General features: G+C 39.4%; 1 protein-coding gene across 1 annotated transcript; it reads left to right on the top strand.

The window, feature by feature from the left end:
• Window positions 1-842: 842 nt before the first annotated feature.
• LOC103999770 (serine carboxypeptidase-like 50) lies at window positions 843-2,311 on the top strand. The gene has a single exon (XM_009421616.3). The coding sequence runs from the start codon at window positions 847-849 to the stop codon at window positions 2,233-2,235; it is 1,389 nt and encodes a 462-aa protein (XP_009419891.2). The 5' UTR covers window positions 843-846; the 3' UTR covers window positions 2,236-2,311.
• The last annotated feature ends 14,733 nt before the right edge of the window (window positions 2,312-17,044 follow it).

Genomic DNA, 17,044 nt, shown 5'->3' with positions numbered 1-17,044 from the left:
TTGCCCTCAGTCAGTGAAATACTCTCGAAAACAGCTTTTGCTTTGTCCTTTGCTTTTGCTTTTGCTTTAGTCACGATGCCAGTGGATATTCATCTTTTGCTCTAAATCTTCCTTTTTGTTTTTCCCTTCTACAACTGCAGCAGGGAAGACATGCTCAGAGGCCAAAGGACCCCTTGAGACACTTCAACCAAAGGTGCATGTATTCACCTCGTCTGACAACGCATAGAGCACAGCGATGTATCTTCAAACTTGTCCATACCTACCATTACATTCAAAATTAACATGACATTCTACTTTCGAGACATAGTTTTCCTCTGTTTGTGCAAGTATACAAGCATCCGTCATTTATTGTACAGACACTCTTGTTTCATCACGTTTTCTTCTTCCTCTCACTCTTCCAAACTGTTCTATGTGCTACAGAAGGTACAGAAGGTCCTCTGTGTATTAGGTTTTTTTTCTTTTTTTCATTTTTGACCTTAACATCATAAATCAAAATGAATTTTGAATTCTATTGTACAATCTTGAACAAAATTAATGTTTTCTGGAATGATTCCATCAGTCTTTTTCTTTTTTTGTCATCCTATCATTTATTTATCGCCAAATAGTGCGATATAAATGCCGACGGCCGAGGAATGGTCAGATTCGGCCGTCTACGTGGATGTCACAGATGCGACCACATGTACGTCAAATTATTACGACCTTTTTCAGGCAATCCAATCAGTCAGTGACTTAATCACAAATTGATGGCAAATCGAACCTGTTTGTAAACTACTTGACTGATCTGCTGCAAGTAGTAGATTCTCTATTTGATAGGCACAAAGTCAATGCTATCGACAACACCTATGAATGCTCTCTTTCTCCTACTCCCATTATTTCTTTGCCCGCCACACCGGAGGTCTCTCAGCTCTCATCCTCATGGAGACCTTTGTCCTCCTCCTCTACCTCTCGCCGTTCTCCTTCTTCGCGGCTCCCACCACCTCTTCTCATCTCTTCCCCAAAGAAGCCCGCCCAACCAGATCCGGCTACCTCCCAATCGGCCCCGCGGCGGCCGCCAACACTTCGTCGGCGGCGAGTCTCTTCTTCGCCTTCTACGAGGCCCAGCAGCCGATCTCCCCTCTACCGCAGACCCCGCTCCTCATCTGGCTCCAGGGCGGCCCCGGCTGCTCCTCCATGCTCGGCAACCTCTTTGAGCTCGGCCCCTATCTCGTCTCTCCCGACTCCCCCAACCTCCGCCGGAACCCCGACACCTGGAACCATCGCTTCGGCCTCCTCTTCATCGATAACCCCCTTGGCACCGGCTTCAGCGTCGCCCCCTCCCCCGTCGATGTCCCCCGCAACCAGACCGCCGTCGCTGCCCACCTCATCTCCGCCCTCCGCCACTTCCTCGCCTTCGATCGCTCCTTCCACCGCCGGCCCCTCTACATCACCGGCGAGAGCTATGCCGGAAAGTACGTCCCCTCCGCTGGGTATTACATCCTGCGGCAGAACGCGCGGCTGCCGCCGCACCGCCGGATCAACCTCCGCGGCGTCGCGATCGGCAACGGGCTCACGCACCCCGTCACCCAGGTCGGCACCCACGCCGTCTCCGCGTACTTCACCGTCCTGATCAACGAGCGGCAGAGGGCGCGGCTCGTGGAGCTGCAGGACGAGGCCATAAGGCTGACGCTGGCGGCCAATTGGTCGGCGGCTTCGGACGCGAGGGGCAAGGCCTTGGAGTGGCTGGAGAACGCCACGGGCCTCGCGACGCTGTACGACCTGACCAAGAAGAGGCCGTACGACTCGGGCATGTTGGACGTGTTCCTGAACAAGGAGGAGGTGAAGGCGGCGCTGGGCGTGGCCAAGGAGGTGGTGTGGGAGGAGTGCAGCGAGGTGGTCGGAGAGGCCCTTCACGCTGACGTGATGAAGAGCACTAAGTTCATGGTGGAGGAGCTGGTGAGGCGGAGCAGGGTGCTGCTGTACCAGGGGGTGTACGACCTCAGGGATGGCGTGGTGTCAACGGAGGCCTGGATCAAGGAGATGAAATGGGAAGGGCTGGGAAGCTTCATGAAGGCTAAGAGGGAGGTGTGGAAACTGGACGGCGAGCTCGTCGGGTACGTCCAGCGCTGGGGGAGCTTGAGCCATGTCGTCGTCTACGGTGCCGGCCATCTTGTGCCTGCGGACCAAGGGAAGTCAGCCCAGGCGATGATCGAGGACTGGGTCATGGAGAAGGGCTTGTTTGGGGGTGCCGGTGCTTGAAGCATCAGCGATCATTTATGGTGTTTTGGCTCTCTCTGCCACAGTCTTCCAAGGGCTTCATTAATTGTTGTTGCTACTGTATCATTTCAACCGCTATATAGTAAAATAATTATCATTGATAAAATAATAGAAGATAAAAATAATTATTAAAAAATAAAAAAATTAAATATATTAACATGTCTGGAAGAATTTCTTTTAATAGAATAATTTCCTTCAACGGAATGAAAGATTTTCTTCAATGAAATAAAAAGATTTCTATATAGTTGAGGAACAAACAATATCAATCTTGGATCAATTTCCCTAGGAACTCCCGAAGAAATCTCATCAGTAGGTGGAGGTGGTGGAAGCTGGTTGAGGGCGCTGCCAGTGGCGCTTCAGCAGTGCTTGTGGGGCTTTGATGAGTGTGCTTCCCTTCGTAGTTTGTGATCACGATTGTCGGATCCTAACATGATCTCTCCACCCTCTTCTTCACCGGGCACTTTTGAAAAGAGCGTGGCCTGAAGGAGAAGGATGAAAATGGTCAACGATCAAATCATATCTTTGGACTTTGGCCTTCGACCATTTGGAGTTCCATAACACTGAGACGGATGAAAGTCGTCAACAGTCAACCTGTGAGACTGTAGATGAGTCAGCGACCACACCCGCCTGGTCACGTGGGCGAGCACAGCCGACGGTCAAAATGGTGCAGCTCCTTAAGCTTCTCTCGTTCGGTTCTCCCGACACGCGTCCGTTGACGGCCACCGACAATTGACTACGGAGACGACGTCCGCACCCGTTCGATCATGATCAGACGGACCAAATTCGCGTCCCAGTGGCACCGTTGGTCTTCTCGAGCGCAGGAGTCGTCGTGCTCACACTTGCTGAAGCCATACCGGGAGACTATTTCAAACCTGTTGTGTCATTTAAGATTCATGTGATGCTTACAGCCATGCTACTTTTGCATGATGATCCCACAAAAACTTCTTCGTGTCATACATAAATCACAGGTGGAAGAGATGAGAAGTGTGCTTGTGTTTTGAGAAGTCGTAAGTCGTCGCTTCTCTACTGTCTGTTTCAACCTGCAGTGATCTACAAATATGGACATGGTTTCTTCAAGAAGGCCAGACTTGAATAGTTGTTCAATTGCGATTGAACACAGTTGTTTTCCTACTGTGCATCATTCAACAAAAGAACCTCACATACACTATAACAAAGATGTGTGTATACAGAAAAAGAGAGAGAGAGAAAGAGAGAGAGAGAGAGAGAGAGAGAGAGAGAGTCATGATTTTAATGAAGCTTTTAATATTTGGCAGAAAAAGACAAGACGAACTCTTCTTGATGTGCTCAACTTATCTTGGAAGTTTTATCTGCTAATATTTGACTTAAAATGCAAGTCTTGGACAAGGCAAAGGTGTTTCCATATTTTTGAGTTCAAAAGATAGCACATAGGACATCTTTTGCCGTGGTTAATTTGATCATTTTTCCCCCCTCCTTCATTCAATTTGGTCCATCATTTTATTTTCCTTCTGTATTGCTTCAAACTTTGCAAGAGTATGTGTATGAATTGGTAGTACATTAAGTGGTCAGACAACCTTGCATGATGATCCATGTCAAAGAACTTTAAAGTTGTGCTTGATGTATGTGTTGCAGGTGTTGTCATTCCCACTTTGCTTGTGACTTCCAAGGAGTTCTTGTAAGCTGCAAGAATCCACCACCCATGCGTACTTCTCCGTCAATTATCTTCCCCAGCTAAATGAAACAATTTGTTTAATCATTTCTTCAGCCATTGACCTCTGTTGTATTATGTCAGACTTATATATATATATATATATATATATATATATATATATATATATATATATATATATATATATATATATATATATAACATGAATTATACCAGCAAGTTTATGAAATATCAAGATAGACTTGCTCCGTAGTAATAGTATATTAGATTATAATATAAATATATTACGCAAGAGTTGCGTATCTCAAAGGATTTACTTTCGATTAGGGTAAAACGAGTTGCAATGATAGGTGACACACTTTTAAACAAATCTTACCATAAATTGATTTTAACAAAATTCTATTTTGGTTGAATTTTAATGTCAGTCAATGTGATCAAATATAGATTTTGCCTGCCATTTGGAGTCCTACTTTTGATTGAATCTAAATTTAACCTAATTGGTCAAAGTCTAAGTTTGAGCTACACCTTTAAGATTTTGACTTAATTTGTTTAGAAATCAAAATTTTGCCTAATCATGACTTTGGCCTAACCTTAATTTTAATCAAATTATGATTTTGACTTTGGTTTTAATGACCTTGTAATTTGATTGGATTTTGATCACAACTAGATTTTAACCTAATTTTCATTTTAGATAAATTAAATGTTGATAATTTTAATCAATTCTGAATAGTCTAACTGGATTGGTGGTTAGCCCAAAATCGATTGAACCCAATTTAGATTGTTTAATTTTGGATTTGTGTGATGAATCCAATTTGGATTACCCAATTATGGGTTTATCCAATTAAATTGATTGATTGGACCAATTTAAGGTCTTTTACGAAAATTTAAAAAATATATAAATTATTGTTTTTATAATTTTCTCATATAATATATTTATAAATTTTTTTTATTTGCTTATGGTACTTAAATTTTAATTATTATTTTTAAATATTTATGTGGTTATTCACATGTATATTAAAAAATTATAAACAAATATTTATTTTTCACATGAAGGTATAATTATATTTTATCATTGTTATAGTCATCATATGATTTTTTAATTTGATTAATATTTAATAATTATTATAATTATTATTGAATGGCTTCTATATGAATTACATTAAAGGAAACTTTGTAAATATTATTTATAATTTATATTATTGAGTCTTATCTACTTTATAATCATCAAATTGGCTTCTGAATTATAATAAATATTTTATTGTTTACATAATATTTAATATTATTGTATTAGTCTTTTAGCCGTAAAAGTAGTTTGGACTAATAGATTTATAAATTATATTATAGAATTAGTCTTAAATAATATTAAAAAAATAAAATTCATAATATACATAATTAAGATATTTAGATAATCTCAAAATAATATCTACTTTGAATAGTTATGTGATAAAGTAGGATGATATTATTTTGGATATTATTATAGTTTTGGGTTGTATACTCAAAGGTAATAAATTCTATTCCACATGATATAAGTCCTTCATAGATGTAAAATCTTGTGTGAATACTAAATATATTAATATTTCACTCAAAGATGAAATAAACATGATATCAATAATTCAATATTTATTACAAAACTGAAAGGTTTAATATTATATATATTTTTTTATTATTATAATGATAATTTTTATTATTATAAATGACTTGAATATATACCATTTATATTAAGTCTTTTAAATGTTATTCAAACTTGTTGAACAAGCATAACCTTGACTACTAAAAATTTTATGACATAAATAATTGTAAAATATTTATTTAGGCTATAATTAGTAATAATATTTAGATTTTATTTTAGAAATCAATTTGCTCATTAAAATTTATTAACAAGTCATTTGCTAACACCTTAACAAAAGAGTTAACTAAAGCTCAATGTTACATAATTTGATAAATTCTACGACTTATTTTGTCAAAAAAATTAAATATATTATCATTCAATTCATTCTTAGTTTTCTTTCTTCTATATTTAAAATTCATTACAACACAAATAAAGAATAAATAAATTTTAAATAAGCTAAATTATTTATGAAAAAATTAAGATTAAACTAGAAAAGATCTCATGAGATTTTGATTATGACTCAAGGAGTAGATAATAATAAAAAATAAAGCGTAATTCATAAAAAAATTAGTTGAGTTTATAAATAACATACAAACTCATAAAAGAAAAACGAATGTTATTTCTGTAACAAGAAAAGTCAGGTGAATAATTATTATAATATTTGCTTTGTATGTTTATGTAACAAGAAAAGTTAAAGGCAAAGGTACAAGCTAAACTTTATATGTTTCAAATTAAATATTATAAAAATCTCTTTTAAAATGAGGTGAATTATATTTTGTGCCTCAACTGATGTTATTAATGATAGATAGGATTTTGTTTTAACTCAAAAAAAATAAAGGACCATGAAAGATCATCATCACGAGGAATCATTTTAAGTGATAGTTTTGTCCTACGTTTAAAAATAATTCATCTCATAGATCTTGATAATGCATACTATATTCTTATAATTCTAAACATTTATTTTTTATCTAAAATTAATAGGATATTATCTTTTTTTTTGTGATGACAAACTTAATATATTTATGATTTAATAAAAGTTGATTATGAAATTTGTATAAGAACTTATATAAAATTAATAAGAATCTTGAGTTTATAATTGCTAGTCATAGGTGCCCAACAAACCAATCACGTGAGTGATGACACGTGTGACTTGATAAAGAATCTTTTTGCTTATTATATTTTGGCGTATATCACTTTATAACTATTGCATAAATGCATACATATATCGTGATGTCCTTGGATTTGTGCAATGAGAATCGGATCGTAATGAGATCACGATAATGAGATCGATTCACCTTTAAACACATATCCTAAATAATCCCGGTCATAGGTTACTCGAAAGGGACATCGTGATAACCGGACAGACTAGTGTGCTGTATATCCGTCCATATGATGGATGCAGCTGGTCTCATAGCTGCTCGTGTAGGGACACTAGGGATACAATACAGGTGCTCATTGGAGAATGAGTTCACTGATTGATCCGCTTACGGAATGCTGGATGGTTGATGATGCCTTATTGTCAGACAGCGATTCCGTAGTCCTAGTGGTGTATTTGGTCCTTAGACTTGAGACACCAAGGATGTCCTATATGAGTGCTTCACTCTTTGATACCAGACTTATAGGTTTGGCTGTCCCAGATCTAGTACAGCTGGTCATTGGGAGTGGTAGTCGACCTTACGAGGGCTATCGAGTGTCGATAGAGGATCATCCACTCTCGACGTCATGAGAGGAATATCCCATGTGTTCTTGCTCAGACAAATCCCTAGCCAGGGTCATTCGGGTTGAGAGAGAAAGAGTTCTCCGAGAGAATCCGATTAGAGCGAGACTCGAGTAGAAACCGTATGGGTCTGACAGCACCATGCTCGATATACGATCTCTGGGATATTAGATGGATGAGGGACTATAGGTACATGGTAACTGAGGATAGACAGGTTCAATGGATTGGATTCCCCTGTATCGTCTGGGGACTACGGCGTAGTGGCCTAGTACGTCCGTAATCGATGAGTCGAGTAAATTATTACATAGATAATAATTCACTGAGTTAGAATGAGTTCTAACTGGTATGACTCACGGCCAGCTCGATATTGGGCCTAGAGGGTCACACACATATGGTAGGCATTGCGACGAGTAGAGGTTCGGATATGAGATATCCGACGGAGCCCTTGTCTTATTGGATGCAGATCCAATACCCACTAGGGGAGGACCCATTAGGGTTTGACAGGGGACCTCTATAAATAGGAGGGATTCAGAGCCTTTGCTTGCCTTTCCTATTCTCCTCTCCACCTCAGAGCAGGCCTGGAGTTTTGAGGAGCGTCGTCGCAACCCTGCTGTGTGGATCACCGCTAGAGAGGAGGACGCTTGACCTCCTTCACCCTCTCCTATGGGTCTGCAAGGAAATAGGGATATACGATCTCCCTAGATAACACAATCTACTCTATACGCAGTTTTGAGTTTCATGGATTTTGCGCACCAATCTTCGCACGACAATGAACATTTCTTTGGGAATTGGGGATTTTGTTTTCTTGTTCTTTCGCTACGCATATGATGTCGCCCCCAAGATTTCCCAACAGTGGTATCAGAGTCAGGTTGTTCGTGCGAATGATTGGTTTTGAACTGCGTGTGTTGTGTTTAGGAAGAATTTTGACGTCAAAATCGTTGACGCAAAAACAAGGATGGGCAGTAACAGTTACTACCCTCGATCTATGTGCGTGCAGCGCAGCCGAAGGCGGACAGCACAAGGGCTGCGTCTGCAGCAACCGGCCGGCGGCCTGCTTGCAGCAGGCTTGCATCCGGCCGGTGGCCTGCCGCCGCTGCTCCCGCGGGCGAAACCCCCCCCCCCCAGGGGCGGCCGCCCGGCGGGACAACACCGCCTACGGGCGTTGCCCCGCGTGCAGAACCGCCCGCGGGGGCGCCCACCTGCAGCGGCAGCGTCGCCAGCGGGCGTGCCGCCCGCAGGCGAAGGCACCGCCTCGCCCCCCGCCGCACAGGCCGCCGCCAACAGGGTGGCGACGGCAGCGGCAGCAGCAAAGAGGAGTATGGCATTAGGTTTTTAAAAAAAGATAGTTTTACCCCTGTGAATTTGAGAAATTCCAGTTTCTGTCTTTTTTTTTTATCTAAATTACGAAAATACCCTTATGAATTGAGAAATTCCCTACATGTCCTTGATTTCAGAAAATATTAATTAATTAAAAGGTTTAGTTGATTATTATTTTTATTATTATCTAGTAGTCCTACATGATGATGATTATTTATACATGTGATGTATGATATGTGGACGGATGATCATGGATCGTGTGATGTGTGTACTTGTGATTATTATTATTGAGGTATGCGAGCCTCAATTATATTTCTCGTTTATTATCGGGCCTGCGTGCTTATGATTAAGTTGTAATCACATGAGGAGGCACAGCGGGAGCGTGGATGTGATAGCGGGACCCACGAGACGGACGATCGCGATGCATCAAGATGCATCAAAATGTCGACGGAACCGACGAGGACGAGATGGACGATCACAGGGCATGGAGATGCACCGTTGCACACATAGATCTTGATGTGAGTGATTAGGCCTACTGGCTCGGGCCTAATCATATGAGGTTGTGGTCCATGATCATCTGGTGTGATTGCTTATACACATACTAGATATGTATATATATTTGCATGCGATGTAGATATATATTAAATATGTATATGTGTGACATGTCATATTAGGAGACCAAATCATAGAAACATCTCTCGATAATATTAAGTCGGTAAACGTGAGGCAATTAGATTGACCCACGTGGCCTTCCATCGTTATAAGTAGGAACCGATTCCCGGTGTAGGTTGAGTTGGTCGAGTCCCTCGAGACTCACCTATATCGCGATTCGCTATCTTGCTTACGACATAGAGATGTCACCGGTGACCTGAGGGCATGGTATGCTTGGTCGAGTCCCTCGAGGGTATATCATCAAATCAGACTCATCTTGTAACGAAGGTGTTGACTTAACCGAGCATCATGGTTGGTCGAGTCCCTCGAGGCCATGGTGATTCGGAGGCCGAACAGGACGGGAATCACAAGGAGTTGTGATCGGCAAGAGTTGCCTACCTTTTAGGCTTAGTGTGATTGGTCGAATCCCTCGAGGTTATACTAAGACGCTGATTGGATCCTGATCCCCACTAGAAGTCTGCCGGAGACTTCCGTTTCACGTGCTGAGGGTGTTGCGTGACTCGTTAGTAAAATAGTGGGAGCATATTAAGATAGAAGTCCATATCTTGATAGTTTATTTCTTGCAAAATCTGCATGTTATTCATTTCTACTGCATCTTTATTTTTAGAAAATGTCGCTTTTAAATCCCTTACGTGGCATACTTGATGTCAACCGCCTTACTAGTCCAAATTATACGGATTGGCTCCGTAACTTGAGAATTGTTCTCACAACAGAGAAAATCGTATACGTCCTTGATACAGTGATGCCTACACCCGAAAAAGGGGCAAACGAGGATGAGATCGCTCGCTACGTGAAGTACATTGATGACTCCACTCTTGCTCAGTGTTATATGTTGGGCTCTATGACTCCTAAGTTATAGAGACAATATGAAAAGATGGATGCCAAATCCATTCTCCTACATGTCCACAAATTGTTGGAGGAACATGGAAGGACTTAACGATATGAGATATCCAAGAGCCTTTTCCGTGCTAGGATGACTGAGGGGACACCGGTTCAGAACCATGTCCTAAAGATGATTGAGTGGATAGAGAAACTCACAGGTCTAGGAATGGTCCTAGAGGATAACTTATGTGTGGACATTATGTTTCAGTCCCTACCAGATTCCTTTTCACAGTTCATAATGGATTTTAATATGAATAAGCTTGAGGTGACTCTCCTAGAGCTCCTCAATATGTTGAGGGAGGCAAAGAGTACTATTAAGAAAGAGAAGTCAGTTCTCTACACTGATGAGACCATAAAGAAAAGGAAAACAGAAAGGTCCCTTAAGAAGGGAAAGGGCAAGAGCAAACCAGGTAAAGCAAATATTGCTAAGAAAGACCCAACAAAGGACAAAGGCTAGTGCTTCCACTGTGGTAAAAATGGGCACTAGAAGAGAAACAGCAAAGAGTACCTAGCAGAAAGGGCGAAATAAAAGCTTGATGAAGCTTCAGGTACATTCATGATCAGTCTCCATTTGTCAAACTCTTATAATAACACATGGGTATTGGATACCGGTAGTGCTTATCATATATGCAATTCGTTGCAGGTTCTAGCAAGACCTAGGAGACTAGAGAGAGGCGAGATGGACCTCAAGATGGGTAATGGAGCAAAAGTTGCTGTAGTAGCTGTTGGCGAGGTCGCCCTACATCTGCCTAGTGGAGCTTTTATTGCATTAGATGCATGTTATTTTGTTCCTTCTATTATCAAAAACATTATCTCCATTTCATGTTTAACATTTAATGAATATAAATTTGTTTTTGAGAACAATGGTTGTTCGATATTATTAGATGATAAGATCATCACGAAAGGAACATTGCATAATGGTTTATTTATGTTAGACACTACTCCACATATCATGAATATAAATGTGTCCAAAAGGAAATGAGATGAGTTGAACAGTGCATACCTGTGGCATTGTAGGCTAAGTCACATCCATGAAAGAAGGATTCAAAAGTTACTAAATGATGGATATCTAGATCCATTCGACTATGTGTCATATGCAATTTGTGAGCATTGCATTTGTGGAAAACTGACCAACTCTCCATTTAGTGGAATTGGAGAGAGAGCCACTGAGTTGTTGGAACTCATACATAGTGATGTATGTGGACCCATGTCAACTCATGCCATTGGAGGTTACTCCTACTTCATTACATTTACTAATGATTTCTCAAGGTATGGATATGTGTACTTAATGAAGTACAAGTCCGAGGCCTTTGAGAAATTCAGAGAGTATAAGAATGAGGTGGAGAACCAGACTGGAAAGAGTATCAAAACTCTTCGATCAGATCGAGGAGGTGAGTACTTAAGTACAGAGTTTACTCAGTTCCTCAAGGACCATGGGATATTATCCCAATGGATACCTCCTTATACACCTCAGCTCAATGGTGTCTCTGAAAGGAGAAATCGTACGTTATTAGATATGATACGGTCCATGATGAGTTTCGCTGACCTACCCATCTTATTCTAGGGATATGCCCTAGAAACCACAGCTTACCTTCTGAACAAAGTTCCAACTAAGTCAGTAGTGTCTACACCATATGAGATATGGAAAGGGAAGAAGCCTGATCTTAAGGTTGTTAAGATTTGGGGCTGCCCTGCCCATGTTAAAAGACATAACCCCGATAAGTTAGGATAAAGGACAGAGCGATGCAAATTTGTGGGATACCCCAAGGAAACTTGTGGGTATTATTTCTATCATCTCGAGAACCAAAAGGTCTTTGTAGCTAAGAGAGCAGTGTTCCTTGAGAAGGAACACATTCTTGGCGGAGATAGTGGGAGAATGATAGAGTTGAGCGAGGTTGGAGAACCAAGCTCAAGCACCACTCTATAGCCCGAGTCTGTTCAGGTACCTAATACACAAGTTTCAACTTTACGCAAGTCTGATAGAGTATCCCATCCTCCTGAGAGATATGTGGGACATATTAGAGGAGAGGATGTTGAGGATATTGATCCTTAGACCTACGAGGAGGCTATTATGAGTATAGACTCCGGGAAGTGGCAAGAAGCCATGAATTCTGAGATGGATTCTATGTACTCCAATAAGGTTTGGAACCTAGTTGATGCGCCCGAAGGTATTATACCCATCGGTTGCAAGTGGATCTTTAAGAAAAAGATCGAAGTAGATGGAAAGGTAGAGACCTATAAAGCAAGGCTAGTGGCCAAGGGGTATCGTCAAAGGCAAGGTATTGACTACGACGAAACCTTCTCACCCGTAGCAATGCTAAAATCCATCAGAATTCTATTGGCTATTGCAGCACACTATGATTATGAGATCTGGCAGATGGATGTGAAAACCGCATTCCTCAATGGGAACCTCGAGGAGGAGGTGTATATGATGCAACCCGAGGGATTCGTGTCCAAGAACTGCCCAGATAAGGTGTGTAGGTTGCTTAGATCCATTTATGGACTAAAGCAAGCTTTCCGAAGTTGGAACATAAGATTTGATGAGGCAATCAGATCTTATGACTTCGTTAAGAACGAAGATGAGTCTTGTGTGTACAGGAAGGTAAGTAGGAGTGCTATTACCTTTTTTGGTGTTATATGTGGATGACATCCTCATCATTGGGAACGATGTAGGAATGCTATCCACAGTAAAGGCTTGGTTATCTAGACACTTCTCCATGAAGGACTTAGGGGAAGCATCCTATATCTTGGGGATTCGAATCTATAGAGATAGATCCAAGAGGATGCTTGCCTTGTCCCAGTCCAGGTACATAGAAACCATTGTCAAAAGGTTTGGCATGGAAAATTCTAAGAAAGGGCGAACATGGATATGATACCTTATGCCTCAGCAATAGGGTCTATCATGTATGTCATGCTATGTACTAGGCCTGATATAGCGCATGCTCTGAGTGTCACGTGCAGGTATCAGGCGGATCCAGGCTTGGAGCACTGGAAAGCAGTAAAGTGTATCCTTAAGTACTTGAGAAGGACTAAGGATCTTTTACTAGTATATGGAGGTAGTAGCCTTAAGGTTGAAGGCTACACAGACTCAAGTTTTCAGTCTGATGTCGATGATAGCAAGTCGAATTCAGGATATGTGTACACCTTGAATGGAGGAGCAGTGTGCTGGAAGAGTTCCAAGCAAGATACTACTGCTGACTCGACCACAAAGGCGGAGTATATTGCTACATCAGATGCAGCAAAGGAGGGAGTCTGGTTGAAGAAGTTCATTACAGATTTGGGAGTCGTTCCGGATAGCGAGAAGTCGACTTCCTTATATTGCGACAACTATGGGGCGATTGCTCAAATAAGGGAACCCGGGTCTCATCAGAAGTGTTCTGAGGAGGTTCCAGCTTATCAGAGAGATCGTAACCCGAGGAGATGTAGCAAATGGAAAGAGTTCCATCCGAAGATAACATTGCATATCCACTGACAAAGCCGTTGTCTCAGATTATCTTTGAGCGTCACAAGGGTCTGATGGGAATCAGACACATAGGTGATTGGCTTTAGGTCAAGTGAGAGATTGCTAGTCATAGGTGCCCAGCAAGCCAATCACGTGAGTGATGGCACGTGTGACTTGATACAGAATCTTTTTGCTTATTATATTTTGGCGTATATCACTTTATAACTATTGCATAAATGCATACATATATTGTGATGTCCTTAGATTTGTGCAATGAGAATCGGATCGTGATGAGATCACGATAATGAGATCGATTCACCTTTAAACACATATCCTAAATAATCCCGATCGTAGGTTACTCGAAAGGGACATCGTGATAACCGGACAGACTGGTGTGCTATATACCCATCCATATGATGGATGCAACTGGTCTCATAGCTGCTCGTGTAGGGACACTAGGGATACAGTACAGGTGCTCATTGGAGAATGAGTTCACTGATTAATCCGCTTATGGAATGCTGGATGGTTGATGATGCCTTATTGTCAGACAGCGATTCCGTAGTCCTAGTGGTGTATTTGGTCCTTAGACTTGAGACACCAAGGATCTCCTGTATGAGTGCTCCACTTTTTGATACCAGACTTATAGGTTTGGCTGTCCCAGATCTAGTACAGCTGGTCATTGGGAGTGGTAGTCGACCTTACGAGGGCTATTGAGTGTCGATAAAGGATCATCCACTCTCGGCGTCATGAGAGGAATATCCAATGTGTTCTTGCTCAAACAAATCCCTAGCCAGGGTCATTCGGGTTGAGAGAGAAAGAGTTCTCCGAGAGAATCCGATTAGAGCGAGACTCGAGTAGAAACCGTATGGGTCTGACAGCACCATGCTCGATATACGGTCTCTAGGATATTAGATGGATGAGGGACTATAGGTACACGGTAACTGAGGACAGACAGGTCCAATGGATTGGATTCCCCTGTATCGTCTGGGGACTACGACGTAGTGGCCTAGTACGTCCGTAGTCGATGAGTCGAGTAAATTATTACAGAGATAATAATTCACTGAGTTAGAAGGAGTTCTAACAGGTATGACTCACGGCCAGCTCGATATTGGGCCTAGAGGGTCACACACATATGGTAGGCATTGCGATGAGTAGAGGTTCGGATATGAGATATCCGACGGAGCCCTTGTCTTATTGGATGCAGATCCAATACCCACTAGGGGAGGACCCATTAGGATTTGACAGGGGACCTCTATAAATAGGAGGGATTCAGAGCCTCATAGGCTAGAGCCTTTGCTTGCCTTTCCTATTCTCCTCTCCCTCTCCACCTCAGAGCAGGCCTGGAGTTTTGAGGAGCGTCGTTGCAACCCTGCTGTGTGGATCACCGCTAGAGAGGAGGACGCTTGACCTCCTTCACCCTCTCCTAAGGATCTGCAAGGAAATAGGGATATACGATCTCTCTAGGTAACACAATCTACTCTATACGTAGTTTTGAGTTTCGCGGATTTTGCGCACCAATCTTCGCATGACGATGAACATCTCTTTGGGAATCGGGGATTTTGTTTTCTTATTCTTCCGTTGCGCATATGATGTCGCCCCCAAGATTTCCCAACAATAATGACTCTATAATCAAGTATTTAACATAAAATATAGTTTTATGAATTATTGAGATTAATAATATTTATATATGTTAATCATTCCATGTTTCCTTTTATATAAAGAAAAAAAATCATATCATCTTTATAGATGATATATCGAAGTATGACTATATATATCTAATTTATGTACTGTCTCAAACTATTGACACTCTTAAAAGTATAGAAATAAAATTAAGAAATAATTAGATAAAATATTAAAATTATCAGATTTGATAGGAATAATAACTTTTATGGATGAGGATCATAATTATACTCTTCTTATTAGATTCCTATAGAATAATGAATTAGTGGGAGTGATAATCATGAAATTTAATTTAGAAGAGATACTGATTAATACATCTTTATCATTTTTTATTTAAGAGATTGTTGCTTCTCAAATTACTATATAATTTGATGAAGATAAATAATAAAATAATATTAATAAGATCCCATATGATGTTGATATCACTATTGATGATCTTATATAACAATCACAATTGTGAGTTTTGAAAATATTTCAAACGAAAAGGAGATCTATCATTTTTTATAATTATTTAATATATCTACAAGAATTAGATTATGCCATAAGAATCAAAAGGAATCTCTTATCAATTTTATAACTCATCGAAAACAATGATTTTGAAAGATGGTATGATTCAATAAAAGAAACTTTGGAAATTGATAGACCAGAATTATGTTTGAAAACTAATTGAATTACCCAATAACTATAAAAGAGTCAATTGCAAGTGGATTTTTAAGATAAAATATTATTTGAAGGTTAGTATTGAACGATATAAAACTAGACTTGTGGTCAAATATTTTTTTTCTCAAAAAAAAGTATCAATTATAATGAGATATTTTCTCTAATTTCTAAAATGACTCATTGAGGATTATCATGACATTAATAGCCCATTATGATCTTGAGCTATATCAAATGAATATGAAAATAACATTTATCAATAGGGATTTAGATGAGAAATTTTATATGGAATAACTTAAAAGATTTATAAAAGAGGAAAAGGAAAGTTTAACTTGCAAGCTTAGAAAATCTATTTATAATTTTAAACTAGCTTATAGACAATGACATATAAAGTTTTATAATACTATTACTTTCTTCATATTTAAAAAAAAATTATTATTCAATATTTATATATGAAGATAAGTTAGAACAAGTTTATTATATTAGTTTGTGGATGATATCTTTATTTACTAATAATGATCTTAGTTTATTGAATGAGACTAACATGTCACTCACTAAAAATTTTAAGATGATTGATCAGAATAAGATAGCGTATGATATTGACATTAAGATATTTAGGGATATATCTCAAAGAATATTAAGATTATCTCAGAAAGGATATATTGATTACGTTTTAAAGAGATTTAGTATACAACTTTATTCAGCTTATGATACACCCATTACTATATATATGAAAATTTTAGTCAAACCTAATGTTCTCAGAAGGACTTGAAAAAAGATAAAAAATATATTTCTTATGGATGTCTAGTATAAATGAAAGTTGAAAGGAATATTGAAAAGAAAGTTGGATAGATATTAGAGTTACCCATAAATGGAATATTGAAAGGCTATAAATAAAATAAATAAAGTAGTAAGGAATCTATAATGGATAAAGGATTATATACTCATATATAAGAAATGAGATCAGCTTAAGATGATAAAATTTTCATATGCTAATTTTATAAATTTACTTCCCACTTTATTATTTATATTTATATTAGTTGAAGTAATAATTTTTAAAAAATAATATAATATAATTTATATTATTAAAAATAAAAGTTAATTTTATGATATGCTTTGAGGTTACTAATCAAGTTTTATGATTATGAAATTTTATCTCAGAACTTA

The sequence above is a fragment of the Musa acuminata genome, chromosome BXJ3-1, assembly GCF_036884655.1.
Source record: "Musa acuminata AAA Group cultivar baxijiao chromosome BXJ3-1, Cavendish_Baxijiao_AAA, whole genome shotgun sequence".
Lineage (NCBI taxonomy): Eukaryota > Viridiplantae > Streptophyta > Magnoliopsida > Zingiberales > Musaceae > Musa > Musa acuminata.
This window is presented reverse-complemented; position numbering and strand designations above follow the sequence as displayed.

What these genes read in the sequence shown, in the direction of transcription:
- LOC103999770 (XM_009421616.3), top strand. Translation starts at nt 847, where the DNA reads ATGCTCTCTTTCTCCTACTCCCATTATTTCTTTGCCCGCCACACCGGA.